At 42.9% G+C, this 20,356-nt stretch overlaps 1 protein-coding gene across 1 annotated transcript in view; it reads right to left on the bottom strand.

Annotated features, from left to right (window-relative positions):
• The window catches only part of ALK (ALK receptor tyrosine kinase), an 816,801-nt gene that overhangs the window by 121,931 nt on the left and 674,514 nt on the right, over nt 1-20,356 (bottom strand). The window contains exon 9 of the mRNA XM_077341212.1: nt 8,579-8,748. Coding sequence (XP_077197327.1) covers nt 8,579-8,748 — 170 coding nt within the window. The remainder of the gene's footprint in view (nt 1-8,578; nt 8,749-20,356) is intronic.

Here is a 20,356-nt window from a genome sequence, read left to right as displayed (position 1 = left end):
CGCAGGGAGAAGAAGGAGGTTTGGGCTGATCCTGCATTGAGCAGGGGGTTGGACTAGATGGCCTGTATGGCCCCTTCCAACTCTATGATTCTATGAGGTCAGTAGGGCTGCCAAGGGGGATGAGAACAGAGGCTTGGACAGGCTGTGCCAGCCCTTTTCACTCCAAGGCTGCCCTAACTGTCATGTCCAACTGTAACTTCTCTCACTTTGCCTCGGAACACTGACAGAGCTGGCAGGAGGCTGCTGAGTGCTCTCCCTACCCCCTCCCTTCAGGCTTGGTGGGAAGGAACATTTGAAAGCCCCTGACTGAGGGGAGGGAGGTATTTCCGAGAGCAACGCAGGGGAGTCTGAGGGCATGGGTGTGGGCATTCCTTTGGAGGGGGGGGAGCTTTCCCCTTCTGCCAAGCAGTTGGCTGACAGGGAGGCTACAGAAAAGCCCCTTCTCACTTAAAATAATGCTCTGGCCAGGGGTTTGACTCAGCCAAGCCATGTGTATTTCTTCTTCACAATTCTTTGCAAATTGAGGCCTACTACACAGTTATTCTGCAGAGAAAACTGGATGCTGTTGTGGAGGTTCTTTTGTCTCCTGTTTCATCTGCAAAACAACCCTATGCAATAGGCCTCAAGTCTTTCAACTCCACAACAACCTGTGTGGGAGGCCTTACATGTTTTTTTCTCCACAACAACCCTGTCCAAAGTACTTTTCTGCCTGGGGAGCTGATCTTTATACTCTGCAGATGAGCTGTAACTCCAGGAGCTCTCCAGGCCCCACCCGGAGGTTGGCTACCCCTGGGTTGGAAATATGCCTGGAGGTTTGGAGGTGGGACTTCAAAATTGTACAATGCCTCAGAGTCCAGCCTTCAAAGGAGCCATTTTTGCCTGCAGAGCTGATCATTATAATCTAGAGATGAGCAGTAGAGGCTTGCAGGCTGCAGTTGGAAGGGAGTGGTGCAGGTGTGTCTCTCCTGGGCTATGGGCTATGGCCAGCCCTTACCAGCAACTGTTTGTATTTTGGGGCACAGACAGACAGACCAGCATCAATCCTGGCCTGAGCTTTCGCGTGCAAGCACTCTTCGTCACATATTGCATGCGAAAGCTCACGCCTTGAATAAATCTTTGCTGGTCTTAAAGATTCTACTGGACTCTGATTTTATTGTGCTACTTCAGACCAACACAGCTACTCATTTGAATCCAGCATCAGTCCTGTGAATCTGGAAAGTGCACATCCCTCACAGGTTGTATGTTGTGGGTTTTCTATTGTGGGGAGACAATGGGAAAAGTAAACTGCTTTGAGACTTCTTTGGGTAGTAAACACCAGGGTACAAAAATACAGTTCTTCTTCTAAGGAGCAACCATGAAAGAAGCATGTGGGCACATAACATTTTATTAACAGTGGAGACAGAAAAACTGGAGACAGAAGGAGCAGGGTGGACACCTGTGTACTGTAACTACTCCATGTGTATTAGGGCAGGAGGACATTTCGGTGTCTGTAGCCTAATTCACACAAGAAGGGAAATGATGCAGAACTGGGAGGAATTGGTTGCCATGTAATCTCCCCCTAAGAAGAATCTCCAGTCTGATTTTCCCTTCACATATCTGAGGACATGGCTCTGGAAAGCTCATCTGTAACCACTATGCCACAATTCCCAATGGTCAGTCCTCTCCCATACTCAATGAACAGTCCATACCACAGGCTCTTGACACCCATATCTCCACACCCATGCCCTCATTTGCCACCATGCCACCACAACCTCCCACGCAAGACACACATTCAACCCCATGCCCTTACAGACTGGACAATTCCTCCCCTTCCTCTTCCCACCACCAAGCTCTAGTGCCCATTGTATTCCTGAATATGGGATTCCTTGTCTCTAGCATATAGATAAATTAACTGAGAGCTGGAACACCAATTTGCTGAGTAGTCATTCATATTGATTTTTACAACAGTGTAATTTCCCCCATATATCAATTAATGCCAATATTAAAAAATAATTTGTTGTTGTAGTGGCTGCAATGATAGGCAATGACAGTGGCTGTAGATGGGCAATCATTGATGAAGTCCTGTAAATCAGTGAATAAAATTTCCTCTGGACAGGATTTCAGGCATTGCACAGCCTATTTCTGCTGTCTACTATTAGCAGTGCAAAATGTGAAGCAAAGGAAACATATATAAAATGTACAGAATTGATACATGTACCAGAACATGGCAGGCAGAGACAGAGTCTGATCTTTTTACTTCAGAACTTATTTCTCTGTCTGTCCAGCCAGTCTCCCACCACTACTACCTTTGAATCTGATACAAGCTGTCTTGAAAATCACTGTGAGAGAAAAAGGTATGTCTCATTATTTTAAGTAAACAAATTCTCCTGTATTCTCTGCCCTCCTTTAGACTTATTCTTGGCATTGTTTCCCCAATCTCTTGCATTTTCTTACTCTACCCTTTCCTCAGCCTGTTTCTTATCATCAGCTTGCCTCTACTTAATAAAGCACATGAACAGGTTTTCTAAAAAAAATCCAGAGGCAAAGATTAATCAAATATCAATATGTGGGAATTTTATAATTAATAAATCAACCCCCCCCCCCACCTCCTTGTCTTCCTCCTACCCAATAGGTCAAACACCAACATCTTTTTCAATGCAGTGAAGGCCAAACACCCTGAAATCTTGTACATTGATCCTCACAACCACAGCACTGCCATCGTCTTAGCAACACTTGCAATAAAAATTATGTGTTTGCAACAGACTAACCATATGGGAATTGTGTGGTTCAGAACATCTCATTTTTATAGGCTTTCTTTAATTCCATCCATAGGAAATGATTCCATTTGAATTCCATTTGCCTTAAGGGTAATGAGTGGCGATATGCCCCAGCTCTTGCTAGTTTCATGCTACGCTAGGCTATTAATGGGAAGCATTAAACAATGACTTTTATTTCTCCTCACTTCAAAGCAAAATGTAGGGCCAGATAAAAAAGCTGCTCCTGCACTAATGCTCACCAGGAATAGAAGTAACTGAATATAAGTGATGTGCCGGCACATGATGGAATTAATTCCAACTGGGCTGTTGTCAGTGATGTGGTAAATAAACAAAAGGAAGTCCATCCATTTTGCACATACACTGTTTCTTCCTGTGATAAGGAGACTGCTGATATTGCTACTGTACCTTCAGTCAGTTTTATGCCATCAGAATCTGTATTTATGAGGATCAATTTACCTTTAAACTGCTTGCACATAGGGAGTGCCTCTATGTAGAAAGAAAGAACCTGCTTGATTCCAATAGTGTGTTTGAAGATTTCCAGATAAATAGAATGCAGAGACCATGGCAGGGATTTTTAAGCAGCAGAACTGTGCTCATGTCAGAGGAAGGTGAATTTCCTGCATTATCTCCCTTGCTGCACTGTTCTTTCCCTCCTGAACTCAATCCCTTCAGGTCAGTTAAGCAGGAGGAATTGTGTGCCTATGTGGATGGTGGTGGTGCAAACTGGGTGTCTGCAGCAGGAGAAGGGAATCAACAATAATTGTTGGCCAGATTTTAATATGCAACGAGAGCGGAGCACTAAGCTGCTTAAAAGAATGAAATAGCTTTATTAAGAAGAAAACTTTGTATTGTACAGAAAAAGGAGAGGCTTAATAGTCTCACTGTTCTGTCTGTTGTGTTCTAGAAGCAAGCAGGGAAGGGAGGATCAGGGCCCTGACGGAACACAAACAGTTCCGCAGGGCCTGCAAAAGGGAGCTTCTCCACCAGGCATTAGCTTGAGGTCGACCCGGACAATTGCTTCCAATTGGCCCTCAGCCCCCCCCCCTTCCTATTACGACTGCCACTAACCTCATGTTATCTGTATCTGTTTCCTGTTCCCTGTAAACTGCCCTGAGCCTTGGGGGAGGGTGGTATATAAATATAAATATGAACATGAACATGAACATGAACATGAACATGAACATGAACATAAATAAATATGCTCATAGAGCAGCAAGTCTCTAACTGAGCCAATCAAGATCCTGGAGGAGATTATTTGAAAACTATCAGGAAATTCCTGTTCTAACTATACTAAATACACATCTCCTCTGATGAAGAGAAGAGCAAGTGAACTGAAGATGTGAATGGATTTAGCAGCCTGAAGTACAGGAACATGAGAGAGGAAATAGTCAGAAAGACTGTTTACTACACGAAAGAAAAAGGTTAGAATGTTAGGACTGTAAGATGCAGTATTAGGTAATTACTCTGTTACCTGATAATGTAAAACTGATGGGTGGTATTTGTTGACTCATGCATGATCAGCAGTGTTCATTATTCAAGAGGATATGAAGAATATCCTACAGAAGGCATTGGGGTTGATGTGCGTGTGTGTAAATGGGCCCCCACGTGCAGGTACAGCAGGAGCAGCTTTGTTATTCTACGCAGTGCACTTTAGCAAGCAGAAACGGGCCCAGAGTATGGGATTTTTGTTTTAGTGCTGGTTCTATGTGTCTCCTATGCCATTACATAGAACTGGCATTAAGACAAACAGCTACACCCCACCTCCACCTCCCAAGTCTTTTTCTCTGGTAAGTATGCTCAGTCAAAGAGAAGGAATTACAAAACCTCCCCTGCCACTGCACCTGAGCTCAAGAACCCATTCCGATTCATTATTTTATACGTGAGTACAGCCACATGTTAAACTCATGTTTAAAGTCTCATCTAAGCACACGCTAATCCTCAGCTGTGGATCCTCAAATACATAGATTGGGACCATGTAGAGAAAAGGGAGATATTCTTACAAACCTGGAGACACCCAGGTTTTCATTAAAATCTGAACATTTTTAAAAAATGAAGGGGAGATTTTAAATCCCCCCCCCCAAACAGAAGAACTCACTGTGAATGGGAAGGGCAGGATGGGAGGAGCCAGCTAAATAGAACTGCTAGAGATCCTGCTGCTAGCATCAGCTTTGCTGCTTCTCCTAGGCAGGCAGAGGGAGAAGTGGGAACTGCCAAGCCCTCCTTCCACTGCTAGTGCCACTACTACTGCCTCTTTGATGTGGATAGGGAAGGAGGAGTCATCCAGTGCCCACTATACCTATCTGCCACTAGTGGCAGCACAGCAGGTGGTTGGGGGAGGAAAGGCACTCTTGCTAACTCTTCTGCTGCCACGTCCACTGACACCAGCCCCACCACTGCTAACTTTCCTCTGCAGGCAGGTTGGCTGGGAAGGAAAAGCAAAGTTTGCTGCTGCACACCCCCATGTCTGCCAGGAGGGCAGGCAGAGGAAAGGCTGATGAGTGGCTGGCTAGTGAGAGTGATGACGACGAGCAATGGCAGCCCTAGTGAGTGAACGGCGGGGACTGAAGTTTAAATGCATTAGATTCCACTAGCTTGGGTCCATTTCATGTTACTCTTACTTTCCCCTTATTACCTCCATTATCATCCTGATAAAACAATTACACTATTGCCTCAGCCCCAGAACATCTTCATGTGACTGAATTGGGACTACCAGGGGATTTGATTTCTTAGGGAAACTGAAGGCGTAATGTACTCATGTAATTGTCAAACATATTCAAGGATAACCATTTGGACATACAATGAAATCAATAAAATCTTATGGAGAATGTCAATGTCAGAACTATTTCAGAGGGTAGCCATGTTTGTGTACAACAGAACAGCTAGCCTTGAATCCTTAAAAAGACCCACAAGATGTTTTGGGTTTAATATTTCAAGAGTGAAAACTCATCCCCCAGAAATCTTGTTGGTCTGCCTGGTGCTACTAGACTCAAATCTAAATGTTAGAACAGGGCCTCACGAGGAAATGCCACAAAGAGAGAAGTATGAATATAGCTTAAGAGAGAAATTACCTTGGCAACACATACATAAACTGTAAGTCCTAAAAAGTGTTAGCAAAATTGAAAAAGTCTTCAAAGAAAAGCATATATAAATGAAATATAGCTCAATGGAATAAAACAATTAGGCCTTATTATAGAAGGGACAGAGAGTGGAAAGGAGTGGCAAACTAAGACAAATGTTGATATTTTAATCTTCTATATTAATTGTGTATCCAGAATTGGTGCTGTTCCTTTTGTATTAACAGCCTTTGTGCCCTTTCAAGAGTCAGCAAGATAAAATATATTTCTACATAGTATCTCAGGAAACAAGATAATTTGTCTAATGAAACTCATTATTCCTGGGGCACTGCGTTGCACAAAGAGTTCTTGAAGAGAAAGAGTTCATAATAAATTGCACAAAGAATTACTGAAGTCTCATAAGGTGAACAGTAAATGTGCCTTTTAATCTAATGTCTTATTTTTTTATTTACATTATTTATAGTTTGTCTTTCTCTGAGGTGTTCAAGGTGGATTGCCCACAGTGAGCCAATACAATCGGCACAGTGGGACATTTCAATAACCTATGCATTAGGATTTTAGAAATCTCGAACCACCAGAAAGAACTGAAGCAGAGCATAAGTATTAACTTGACACATTAAGTGGGACAGAAATTGCATAATAAGATCCTACTTACAATAAGCTATATGCAGCTGTACAGACCACATTTTCAATCATTTCTCGATGTAAGTTTGTGAACCATTTTGTAAAATGCAACCCTATTAACTGGTGCAGAAAAGCCCTCTTGAATAGTTCAGTTTTGCATAGTTTGCAGAAAGTCAGGAGAGTAGGAACATTCCTGACCTCCTCAGGCAAGCCATTCCACGAGGAGAGAGCCACAACAGGAAAGCACATGTATGGGCTGGTGTTGGTTTTGCCCATTTGCAGGTTGGCATCTGCAGAAGCCCCTACTGAAATGAGTAACGTTCTCATGGTATAGCAGAGAGAGGGAGAGAGGGAGAGAGAGAGGTGGTCATGGACAGAGTGGGAATAATATGCATGCTCCATCTAACTCCTGCTAATAGTCAAGGTGTGATATTATGCACCAGCTGGAATTTCTGAGTGGATTCTGAGAGGTGAAAACATACACTGTATTGTTTTGGTCTAGTCTTAATGTTGCTGTGGCATGGATCCAGATGCCCAGGTAAGCTACATCAAGGTGAAAGGCCATCTTATTGGCTAGGCTGAGTTGATCTCTTTGTACAGATGCATCTCCAATAAGAAAGCTGGCTCCGATATGACTACAAGGCTTTCAACTGAGTCAGCAAGGATAAGTTGAACTCCATCAAAAGTAGACAGAACTGTGTCCCTCAACAGCCAGCCAGCATTACCTCTGTGTTTTAAGGGTTTCATTTCAGTTTCTTCACTTTTAGCCAGTTAGCCATTTTGGCCAGGCAGTTATTCAGTTACTCTCTCTAGTGCATCATCAAGTGATTTGGATAAGGATATAAACAGCTGAGTATCATCAGCATATTGATAACAACCCCCAGACTATGTATCAATTGTCCTAAGGGTTTTATATAGAGATAAAGAACATAAAGAACATGGGGGAGAGAACTGCATCCTGTGGGCCCCTACGAGATAGGCCCCATATTCCTGTCAACTGGTTTCCAATAGCTATCTCTTGATTCTGATCCACAAGGAGTCATTTGAAGCAGTTCTACTCTAGGAATGGGCATGAACTGAACCACAACGCATTTTGCTCTGTTCCTGGTTTGCAAACTGAAGTTCTTGGTGGACCTGCCCTCACAAACTTTCATGAACTTTTAAAGCAGTCTCTATAGTTTGTGGAGAGATCAGAAAGGATATTAAGGGAACAAAATCCACAAAATCTTTTACCTTAAGGGCACTACCTGTCCTAAAGATTCCAGGTATTGATGTGGGATGCAGTGGAGAATTTGGTCATCCCTTTGGTGTACCAGCCGTGTAACACTTCAGCGGATGCCCCACTGAACTTCCTGATGCTGGCGATTGGGTGGGCCTGGCAGTTCCTCAGGCTGTTAATTCTGGGGGATGTCAACATCCATGCAGAGAAAACCTGTTCTTTGCAGGTTTCAAACCTAGTGTCTGCTATGGCAATACTGAAATCCTCCCAATTTGTTACTGGCACATCAAGCAGGACACACCCTGGATTTGATCTTTGGGATGGGGATAAATATTGATATGGTACAGGCAATCAGATTGCCCTCTTTGCCCTAAAGACTTGGATCAATACAGTGCACCCTCCCTGTGTAGGTGGAGAACTGATTTATGGTTGCCCAAGGAGACTCATGGGTCCAATTGTTTCCAGAAGGCTGGGTGGGATCAGATTCCGCCCAGCAACTTAGTCAATGAGCTATTGGAAGACTGGCATAGCTGCCTTTCAGAGCCCGTTGATGAGATCGCTCCTGGAAGCCCTCTTTGCTCGTGACTGAAGCCAGCTCCATGGTATACAATAGACCTATGCATGTGGAAAGAGAAGCTGAGATGACTACAGTGAGTTTGAAGGAAAACTCGTGTTTATGTTGTATCTGATTGTTTGAGACTTCTTGTTATCCACCCTGGACCGCACAAGAAAAGCTTGGTTCTAAGAATAAAGTTTAATTTAATTAATTAAAAACAGCTGAGCCACAGGGAGCCGAATGGTGGTAAGAACTCTTAGTCTCTGGGAGCTCTTCTGACAAGAATGTTAAGTTACCTCTGAACTGAACTGAGAAATGCCTAATGCAAAAGAAGTATAAGATTTCCTACCTGTCTGACACGTCAGAGAGAGGCCTGACCATCTTCTGCCAGACCCCCATTCCTTTTCTGTTACCAAAGTGCCAGAGCTTCCTGCTCTGCTCCTTCCCAGTTTTGTTCTCGACAAGGACCAGAGAAACATCTCCAAGCAAGACACCATGGAGGAGCCATGACATTCGAAGCTACAAAGGAAGGATCAGTACACAGGTAATTAAAAGCAAGCACACAAAGAGCACCACTGGCAAACTCTTCCTACCCAAAGATTATCTGCAATTCTTCCTGGCCACTGTTTAGGACAAGGATACATTGTGGTGTTATGCACCCCAAAAAAGCTTCTCCACATTGTCTTCCAAACAACTGGCTAATTGGTAGGGTCTTACAGACATATGGCTTAGTGTTGCATGAGTCAGGGAGGGTGATATTAGCAGCTTACTTATGTGCAGGTGATACCCTGTTCACCCTTGCCATAAAGAAAATGGTATACGTTACAGAAATCAGGGTGTGAAACGATAAAAAGAACATATATTTGTGATATGTTGCCATTTTGACTGCCAGGGCATCCACCATGGCCATGAAAACTCTACAGAGACCCATTATGCATGGTGGGAGCTACACCAGGCTGCTGTTGTTCCATTGCAGTGGGGCAAAAAGTATGCATGGGCGAGGGGCTTCCCCGACACATACTGGCTGCGCTGATGCAATGGCCCCACAATGCACTGCGAGGCCAGAAGCGCCGGGAGTGTTCTGCTGCTGTGGCAGCGCGGGAGGGACCAGCGGCATGGGGCCCCCCACTGCATAATGGTGGGGAGCAGCATGCTACTCTCCAACCCTGGTGGGGGTGGGTGGATGCCTCTGTCAGCTCTGCAGAGCCACCACAGAGCTGGCAAGGGCAAGAGGTGTCCCTGTAGGAATGCCATAGGTTGGCAGGAAAGTTTGGCCAGAAAACCCAGCTCCTCCGATTATGCACAGGGCTAGCCCGCCTAGCCCTTGCCTGTGCCTGCGACGGTTCTAGGCCCATGGAAGAATCCATGTTTCCTTAATTGGGTTTTCTGAGGTCCTGGGTTGGGCTGAGCCTCAGATGGCGGCGACATCATGCATAATTAGGGATTTTCCCCGAAGCCCTGTCACCACCACCATTGGCATTCCAGCCCGTGCATAATCAGTCAGAGAAATGGCACAACATGGAAACCTATTTGGTAGAAGATTTGTATTTGCAGTAATCAGTGAAAAGTTTGCCTTTTCATGATAAGTGAAATGTCTGCTAATTTATATGTCTGCTAATTTATAGAGCATCTGCTTTATCATTTGCTTTTGTTTCTCTTGAGAGCTTTGTTGAGGTATGTTATGCTAGAGCAGCACAATGTATATTTCTTGTGCTATAGCTCTGCATAGTCATAGTACATCCTTTTATTGTTTCTTTTTCTTGTTCCAGGCTGAAATTGTGTTTTATTAAATTTCTATACCGCCTATCCTGACAGCCCGCTCTATTTTGCTATTCATGGCACATTTTAGGCGTGTGTGAAGGTCAGGCATGAAATCTCTGGCATCTGACATATAGCACTTACTACTCTGGTAGAATTGTCAACTCCTATCTATCTTAAGTGTACCTGCCTCTATAAAAAGAAGAATGTTAATATCTGTGTGATCCAAAATAGCAGGAATCTCACTCGCTCTCCCTTTAGGCATGGCCTAATAGATACAAGTTAAAATTGACAGCTTTTCAAGTAATGAACTCTTTTATATTCAGGCAGCTGCAGAGAGAAGTAGAATGTCTGCAATAAGAGGGGGTTGCCAGCAATTATACCTTCATTCCCTTGATATTCCCGTCAAAAATTAGTTTTTTCTTCCTCTCTGCATGTTATTATACACTTCCCAATTACGATCCTGTGGTATTTGGATTTTTTATTAATTAAAATACCATATCCAAAAGTGGTCCCCAGGATTTCACTTGGGTCTAGTGTAACTAAGTCCCACTGTGGTCCTTATTCATGTATATAAATGATTTCCTGGTGCTTCACATTTTAGAACTTGCTTGCTGTCATTGCCAAGATGAAATATAATCCTCTGAAATTTGGCCAGTTTTCTAATAGGCATTCTTTTTTAAAAAGATGCCACCTGTTAATAATCAGCATAACAAGAAAGATATAATTTTTGCAGGCACAGATTAATGCTCTCACAAGAACAATACAAAACTATTGAACAAAGCAACCTGCTGAAGATACATTTATAATAAATTATTATGTGGCATCATGACAATAGTCAGAGTATTGGGTTCTGTTTCAGAGCATGTTTTTTAAAAAACACTCTTTGTTTTCATGGTTTCAAATCCAGTTATTGATCTGTAAAAACTAGTAAGTTTTGTATTCTCTGGAGATTCTTTAATGTTTGAAGAGCCCCATTTATTTATTTATTAATTTTAAAGATTTATATACCACACTGACCAATTATGAATGGGGCTGATATCCAGGATGATGGCAGCAGGGAAGCCCCAATTATGCACCCTGCTGCCGCCATCCCAGCCCTGGCCCTGGAATGATGTGGATGCCAGTGGGGGCTGGGTCAGGCCGGCCCCATGCATAAGGAAAAGAGCCGGGCCTTTTAGCCTGGCCCTTCCCTCAACCTATGGTGTCCCTGGAAGGACGCTGCATGCCCCTGTCAGCTCCACGGGGCCAACCAGGGAGTCCCCCCACCCCCACCTGGGTGGGAGAGTAGCATGCCGCTTCCCACAATTGTGCAGTGGGGACCCCATTCCCCCCACTCCCTCCCCACTCACCTTTTTGCTGTTGCTGCCTTCAGGCAGCGAGTCGGGATTCCAGTCCCAACATTGTGAGTGTGCGTGCACCTGCGCTATGCCGGGGCAGCTCATATACTCTGGGGGATTCCTCCCCCATGAGTACACGGGAAGCGCCAGGGCATCCTGCCCTAGTGCAATACCCGGCAGTAGCCCGGCGTGGCTGCTGCCATGCATAATGGGTCACTGTGCAGAATGTACCTGAATCAGTTAACAACATAAAACAAAACAATAAATAATATTTTCAAAAATAAAAATATTACAGAAAATCATAAAGCTCAGTAGCTGCTATTTCATATGAAACTAATCCTAAATCTATTCCACTGAGTTTTCCCAAAAAAATCCAAATGTAGATTATTATTTTTTGTTTCTTTAAAAAAAAACAGTTTCAGTTTCCATTTACATACATACATTGGTCATTTTTTAAGTGTTATGAAATATAAGAAACAAAATGTTTAAACTAGATGCAACATATTTACACAAATCAAAAAGTTCGAATTTTAATAAATGGTTCTTTAATGGGAAAAACTGAAATAGCAAAAGGAACGTGACAAGGTTGTACAATATCACTGTTATTATTTATAAATAAATATTTATTTTCACAATGGAAACATTGGCTATAACAATTAAACAAGATATAAAGATCTCTGGAATAAAAAAGGATAAAGAAGAATATAGAATGAAAAGCTATGTGATTTATGATATTATGTCAGTAATAAAACTAAATGTTTCTTTGAAACATACAATGGAACAAATAAATGGAATGAACCTTTTCTGGAGATAAAGTAAATAAAAATATAATGTTATTAATGGCAACTAAAGAAGAAGAAGGGATAGAAAAATAATGGAATGTTACTGACAAACTGATAAAATATCAGTAAACATAATTATAAAAAGTTTTTCCAAACATTAATGAAGATTTACAAAGATGGGGCAGGTTAAGAATTTCGTGGTTAAGAAGGATTTTTGTCATTAAAAATAAACATATTATCAAAACTGATTTTCTTGTTTCAAATGTTACCAATTTATATAATTGAAAATATTCTTTAGAAATGACTGCTATATAGCTGAAAATCAAGAATAAGAATAATATTAAATTAGAGGATAATAAAAATAAAAGATTTTGGTAATATATGGTTTATAATAAAATATATCAAGATAAATTGAGCCGCATGGAAGGCCGGTATATAAATTAAATGATGATGATGGATCAAATAGTGAAATATTTAAAAAGTAAATTGAAGTAGAGTCTGTATAAAGATATGAGTTTATGTTTGTTTCTTAAGGTCTATTATAGCATTCTGCTTTCAGATTTTTAATACAAGAAATTACAAAGCATTTCTTTAACCCATTATGCACAGCGGCAACTACTCCACGCTGCCACTGTGCCATTGTAGTGGGGCAAAAAGCCCCGCCATCCCCCGTATATGCACGGAGGCAGAGCTCCACCAACTGTCCCAGTGCAACGTCCCCGCGCAGGTAACGTGGGGCTGGGAGTGCTGGGAGTGCTGGGAGTGCAGGTAAGTGGCGACAGCGGCTGGGGGAAAATTGGGGGCAGGGCCCCCCCACTGCAGGATGGTGGGGAGTAGCATGCTGCTCACCCATGATGGCAGGGGGGTCGCCCCTGTCAGCTCCACGGAGCTGTGGAGCCGCAGAGGCGAGAGGCGTCCCTGCAGGGGCACTGTAGGTCAGGGAAGGAGCCAGGCTGAAAGCTGAAAGCCTGGCTCCTCCGATTATGCACAGGGCTCGGGTGGCTTGGCCTTGCCTGTGCCTTCGGGAGTCCTGGGACTGTGGAAGAACCCTAATTTCGTTAACACGGTCTTCCGAGGGCCTGTGCCGGGACACACCCGCGCCGGCGGCAGTGGTGTGCATTTTCGGGGATTTTCCCCAAAGCCTTGCCACTGCCAGTGCGGGTGTTCCGACCTGTGCATAATGGGTCAAAATGTGGCATTCCCACAGGGGTTAACAGCAAGTGTCTCATTGAGAAGAGTAAGGGTAGTGGCTGGATGGAGTCACTGAAGCAGTCGGTGTGAGCTTAAATGGACTCCGGGGAATGGCAGAGGACAGGAAAGCCTGGAGGATCATTGTCCATGGGGTCACGATGGGTCGGACACAACTTCGCACCTAACAACAACAACAACACGGGTATTGCAGCAGATGTTGGCTGACCATGCCTTTGTTTGTCTCAGAAGGGCTGGCTGATGTCAATTGTTCAGAAACAGCTATGCATACAAAGGCAGTGTAACAACTGTAACTACTGATTTAAAGAGGGTTAATCATGCCTATTGCATAAAATGTTTATTGCATTAAAATAAATAGTTTGATGTATCACAAGGAATGAGAAAGAGAGAAATTTTACATGGCATCCTAGCGTAATTCAGGCATTACTACAACCACAGAATGGCTGCTACAGGAAGCAAAGCCACATACACCAAGGAAGCCCAAGTGCACGGCAGAAGAGGCATAATCGAAGAATACACTGGGAAAGAGGGATGAGAGAGAATAAAACAAAACAGTATAGAGACCGCTGTCCCTGAAACAATGATATTTTAATCTGAATAGTTTATCCTACCTTCAGTGGCTAATAAAAAGCCCTACTGGACAACAGCGCTACCTGGATCTACCCACTTTCTTTAAAAACTTGGTGGGGACCAAGAAAGGTATTTGTGGGTGCCATGGTGCCATTGGGAACCCTGGAATATACACATTTAGAGGAACATACCATTTTTCCTGTAGCAACTAGCCCCCCAAATAGTAATGATGTCACTGAAGTTCAAAACTAATGGGTTTGAATTCAACACACAGGGATGCATCTTTCTCCCTCCCATCAGGTTGTTAGAGGGAAGACAACTGAGTGGGGACCAGGGCGGGGAAAATATTGGAAAATCTGCCATGGAGAAACCATGAACATGTTGTATTGTATTGGCAGCCACAGCAGCCGAAGGGAAATGAAAAATGTACATCCCTAGGCAGAAAATACCATTGTTGCCTTAAAAAAAACAAATCAAACAACAACAAAAAAACAAACTTGTGCCAGAAAGCAGGGGACAAACTTGTTCCTGCAGCATAAAAGGCTTAATACCCTTCAGATTATGTTGCTTGACAGTGCTGAGGAAAATGGTGCTGGTTGGCTATTGCATACTAACATTTCTCTTCTATCTTCTGAGATCCCTCCCTGCCCATCACTAGTCGCCCTTTTTTATGGCAAAAGGACAAAAAATCATCATACAGTAATTGGAAGAAGTGAACTTGTACATCCTAGTGGAGTCATTTGCTTTGGCCAGGCCACAAGTCTTGATCCTGTAGCACAGGGGTAGTCGAACTGCGGCACTCCAGATGTCCATGGACCACAATTCCCATGAGCCCCTGCCAGCGAATGCTCATGGGAATTGTAGTCCCTGGAAATCTAGCCATCTAGATGTCCATGGGCATCTAGACTGCCCTTGCTGTACAGATGCTGAATGTGGTAACCCCAGGAATGTTAAACAGGATTTCAGCCCCCAAAAGAAGAAACAGGGAGGACTTCAGCTCAGAAATCCTCCTTTTACAAACAGGCCACAGAAGGTATCATGATAATGCCATAAAAATATCTGTGTTAAATTTGCTCATCAGTTTGGCCGACTAGGAGACCTCTCCATTTTTGATTCCCCACTCTTCCACATGCAGCCATCTGGATAACCTTGGCTCAGTCACTGTTCTTTCAGAGCTGTTCTTGTAGAACAGTTCTGTCAGAGCTCAGCCTACTTCACAGGGTGTTTGCTGTGGGGAGAGGAAGGGAAGGCGATTATGAGCTACTTTGATTCTCCTTTGGGTAGTATAAAAACCAACTCCTCCTTTTTCAAACTTGTTACCAAAATTTTAGTAGATGTTACAGATTGCACATGTCAGCTGCTTGCATAAAAGGAAATAACAGCTTCATATCTCAGAGCCCGGCACAACCACAAAGAACACTACATGGCGTGTTTACACAGAATCAACTGGCATATAGCCTGGTTTTGACTTTTCATTTTGCAGCTTCAAATCTCTACAGCAGGACATTCCAGGGCCTTCACATCTGTGAGGTGACCAAGAACAACGATTTGAATGGATCTAGAAAAGATACGACGGCCATTCATTTTACAGATGAACCCATCAGTGATGACAGGTGATGTTGTCTGTATTATGGAGCCTTAAAAACCAGTCATGGCATGCTTTAAAAGATCTGACTCTGGGCTCTTGCTGCTATTGTTTTTATGGTATTTATCCCCTCATTCCAAACCTCTCCCCTAAAATGAATTGGTTGTGAGATGCCAGAAACACCATTACGAATGTAATCAACCATCCCAGGCTGATATTGTCTCATCAGTGTGCTGAAAGCTTCGCTGACTTGCTAAACAGGCAGCTGTACAATGAATTAGGAGAACTATCAGTTGATTGGGTCCAGGGTTAAAATAAATCACCTTGAGGCACAACTTCAACAAGGCTGATGCTTCTGTTGTTCTGTGATTACCTTCCAGGGCAGCATCCTAGACCCAGGATGCGCCCTGAGCATCAATGTCAGCTGCAAAGCCAAATGGATTCCTGATGAATTCTGCCACCTCTTTAGAAACATTACAAGATGTATGAGAGAGTTCATTTCCAGGGCATGTAGAAATCATTAGTCAAGAGACCCCTGCAAGTTGCTGGCATGTTACATAGCTTGTATCACTTCTTTGTTTTCTATCCGTGGACATTCCATATCTTTAATTTTGGTCTGTTCCTATGTATGAGCGTGATATTTTCCCCATTAGGAATGCTCAGGCATGAACCAATTTCAGGTTCTTCATCAACATGAGCCTTTTTATGAGTATGGGGCTGATAAGTGTAATATTCTCAATGAAAAACCAACAGCAGCTTTGGATGCTGTCAGGGGCCATTGCCAGAGACTCATCGTCATCCTAAGCAAAGCTCCACCCTTCACTGATTTCCAGTGGACTTAAAATGATGGGATGCTCCTGAGAATGGCATTGCCAGTCTTATAAAGGAGGAACAGAATAATATGCATTACAGGTTGGCAACAGAAATGGACCTTACTGCTTGCAGGAATCAGAGTTGCCAGCTGGACAGTTTTAACCTACCTGGCTGGATTATGATTTCCCAGCCCCAAATATTTCCCAGCAGAGCTTTAGTGTTAGGCTATGCATAATTTGGAGTTTGCACCCTGGCTGAAATAACATACGCAAAACAGCCATGCTCTCCTTCTTTCTTCTTTAGTAGAGGTGGCAACCTATATAGGAAGGTCACCTATGCCAGCTGCTTTGTAATTAAAATTTTATCCCACTTGAGGTTTCTGCCTTCTCTGTTATCTATTGCATGGCTCAAGCAGGCATGTTGAGGAAGAGATTTGTGGCAGAGAAGTCTGAAAGTTTGTATTCTAATGTGTATGCCCGTTAAATGGATGCTCCATATTCAGAAAACTCAGAAGAAACTTAATCATACAGTAGGTGCATGGCAGAGGAGATAGCAGCTGAAACAGAATATATTTCAACACCAATCCAATACAGATTTAGATGGGTCTAATCCTCTTGTGACTTGTGACATTTCTACAAGGTCAGAGCATGTTTTATGTGTGGATGGATAGATACATCATTAGGGGGCATGTAGTTTACTGTCATTTGCAATGGAAACAATTTTTGCTTGCTATAGTCGATGGATTCTCTTTTTAAAAGAGTCATATATAAAAAATGAAGATGTGACATGTAGGAAAGTGATAGCCTGAAATATTCACATCTCTACACAAATAGTATTGGAACTCCTTTTAAATCTGGAAAGGACCAGGAATACTATAAAAACAATATTTTAACATTCTGCTCTTGGACATGGCTTCTATGTAAAAGCAAAGTGAAACATGGAAACTTAAATCACTTGCTGCATTCTCAGTGAACAAAGATTAATCAACTGGTGAAACTCCATGGCCTTTGGTGGATCTGCTACTGTGCAACAGGAATCATGCCCTACTTTGGTCTACATAGCAATAGAAGCATTGTTTGCCCCTCCCAAATGTCTAGGCATGTCCAGCCCTCCTCCCTTCCTTGACATAGATGACATCAAAATTGGTGAAGTTGATGGCTTCCCTTGTCTCCTTCCTCATCTGATATATGGAGGACAAGAAGCAGACTAATAAATCTACTGAGCAACCTAAATGATGTTACGTCTTTCATAGGAGTTAGGATGCCATTTTGGCTGTCATAACTACATCTCAGATGCCACAATATTGCCATGAAGTTATGTGCAGTTGTGTGGGATCCAACTGGGCCATGTGGAAATGGGAAAACTCAGGCCATCCCCAGTCAGGTATTCCCAGCCATTGCTCCCCCCCCCCCAAGTGTAACTTCCATCATCTACCGTTGCAACCATTAAAAAAAATGGCCAATCATGTCACAAGGCAATTCAAATATAATAAAATAGCAACCCCCCCCACTTGCCGCCATGTTTAGTTGGCACCTTTCCTTCTTTCTCTTTTTTTTCTTTATGATTCAACTTCATACTTGGTTTTAGTGAGATTGGGGACAGTCTGTGTGTTTGTGTGTGTGTGGGGGGTTATGGCACAATAAAACAGCCCACCTTTTTGTATCCCCTTGTTTGTATTGTTATAGTTTTGTGTTATAATGCAATTATGGCAATTTTAAAAAGATTTCGGACTTGGAGGGGGATACTCAAATGCGACAAAATGGCATTGGGGGTGACTGGGAATTTTCATCACATGATGATGATGGACAAGTGAAAAAAAAGCCGGGAAGTTTTCACTTCCAGTCCTTCAGCTATTACATGTGGACACAAATCTGGGAGCAAACGGGGGAGGGAGGGAAGCAGGGCAAAGGTTTCCCCATGCAGATATGGGAAAAGATCAGGAATGCCATCCCAAGGCAAAAAGCAGGAGACAGAGTGACATAATGGCATGGTGAAAACCGTCCAGGTGACAGAGAACAATTCATCTGAAGAAAGCAGCCACTTTGGAAGGTGGACTCTGTTGTATAAATGCCCAATCAACATCCTTCCCCTCCCCAAAACCCCACCTTCCTCAGCTTCCGTTCCCCAAATCTCCTAGTAGTTCCCAACCTGGAGATAACAACCCTAGAAGGGGACTAAGGAGGAGTAGACACAATCATGCTATAATGCAAAACCATAACAATACAAACAAGGGGAAACAAAAAGGTTGGCTGTTTACTTGGTCCTGGTTAGCACCTGGTAGAATGGGCTCTCAGATGACATAAGGGTCCTGCCAGACCTAAAACAATTCCACAAGGCCTGCAAAATGAAGCTCTTCCACCAGGCTTGCAGTCAAGGCAAATGAATCTACCACTACCCAGAGTCCAAAGTCCCCTCCCACCATCAAGCTGCACCCACAAAAGATGAACAAACCTATAGTGCAGAAAAACTGAACCAAATATTGTTGAATGTTATATCAGATCAGTAATTCCAAGATGTCCTATACTGTATTATGTTATAAATTCTCACTGTTCTAAACCATTCTCACCATTAAAAATATGTATTCCAAATCAAAATGTTATACTGTACCACATTATGAAGTTTTCCAATGTAAATCACCCTGAGCCATAAGAGTGGGTGGTATATAAATATAAATAAATAATAAAGTTCTGAAGGATTGCTTTTAACTTTTTCCATCTCAGCTCCATTATCTTTGCACTCTGCTTTGGTTTACAAATCGAGCTGCATTTAAGGCAAGCATCAAGGGAGCATCAGTACTGATACAGGTCAGGCCCCTGAGGTAAAATCTCAGACACGCCTTGTTTAGTTTAACAGCATCCTTATGAAATGTATGGTTAAATTCCATTTGCCAGAGAACACAGCCTCCTTGTGATATGCTGAGCATTTGAGCAGTCAGAGTTTAAAAGAGGTTAAGCAGCTGGGGAGGGGGGCCACACTTTTGACACGTGACTCTAAGCCTGCCCGATTGGGAAATGATGGAGAGGAAATAAATATGGAAAAGCAGAATTTTAATTTCACAATCACATTTTGCAGCTATAACTCCATTATGAGGATGATAACTTGTTCCAATCCTCTGGGATAATTAGGGGGCAAGGACTTGGTTCTCTGAGCAATTGGCTCAGAAGTGCTGTTGAATTATTCTGGTCACAGACTGATTGCTCCAGTAAAAGAGTATTTGAAGTCACAAAGGCTTGTTGAGAAGGGAGGCTCTTGCACAATATGAAAGGCAAGAGAGGAAGCCATTGCCAAACTCTTTTGAATCATTATTGCCAACAGCTGCAGTGCTAGGTCTGTGTGGTTGGCTTTTAAGTGCTATCAAGAGTGACGGAAGTAGGGCAGAAATAGAGCGCAACTTTTTCTCCCTCTCCCCAATCTGCTTCCAAAAACCATTTCAATTATTCACTCTGTTTATGAACATAGCTTGTGTGTGTAGGGAGGAAATAATACATACTGAGAAATTATTCATCTGGCAGATAACAGGCAGATTATGAAGAATATCCACACTTTACTGGTCTGTGAAACAATTGATTTTCAAAAATATTTACATTTTCCATGTCCTGTGTCCTGGGAGGGTAAGTAGGGAAAATCCTGAGAGAAGCAAAGGAGAAATGAAAAGCAAAGGCCGGGCAGGAAGTAAATATATGCATTAAATGAAACTGGAGTTGAGAAGCAAAGGAGAAATGAAAAGCAAAGGCAGAGCAGGAAGTGAATGTATGTTAAAAGAAATTGGAGTTGCAGATCTCTCCTTGGCCTCTTATGCATGGCGGTTTTTCTGAATTTTTGCCATCTATGTCCATTGGGTTTTGTTTGGTATTTTTTATTGCCCCTTGCCTCCACTGTACATATCCATTGGGTATCTATCCATCTATCAAGCTTGTAGGCCACCACTCCAGGCTAGCCAATTCATGATGGCTCACAATGTTCTGCATTGATTTCTCTCCCCTCAGTGCTTAGTTTGCTTTCTGGTTGCTGTTTCCCATATTTTCTTAGAGTGGTTTTGTGATGGTTTTCCCCTTGTTTTGCTCCCATCC

Source organism: Paroedura picta, chromosome 1, assembly GCF_049243985.1.
Source record: "Paroedura picta isolate Pp20150507F chromosome 1, Ppicta_v3.0, whole genome shotgun sequence".
Classification (NCBI taxonomy): Eukaryota; Metazoa; Chordata; class Lepidosauria; order Squamata; family Gekkonidae; genus Paroedura; species Paroedura picta.
The sequence above is the reverse complement of the archived record's forward strand: the minus strand, read 5'-3'. Positions and strand labels throughout refer to the sequence as shown.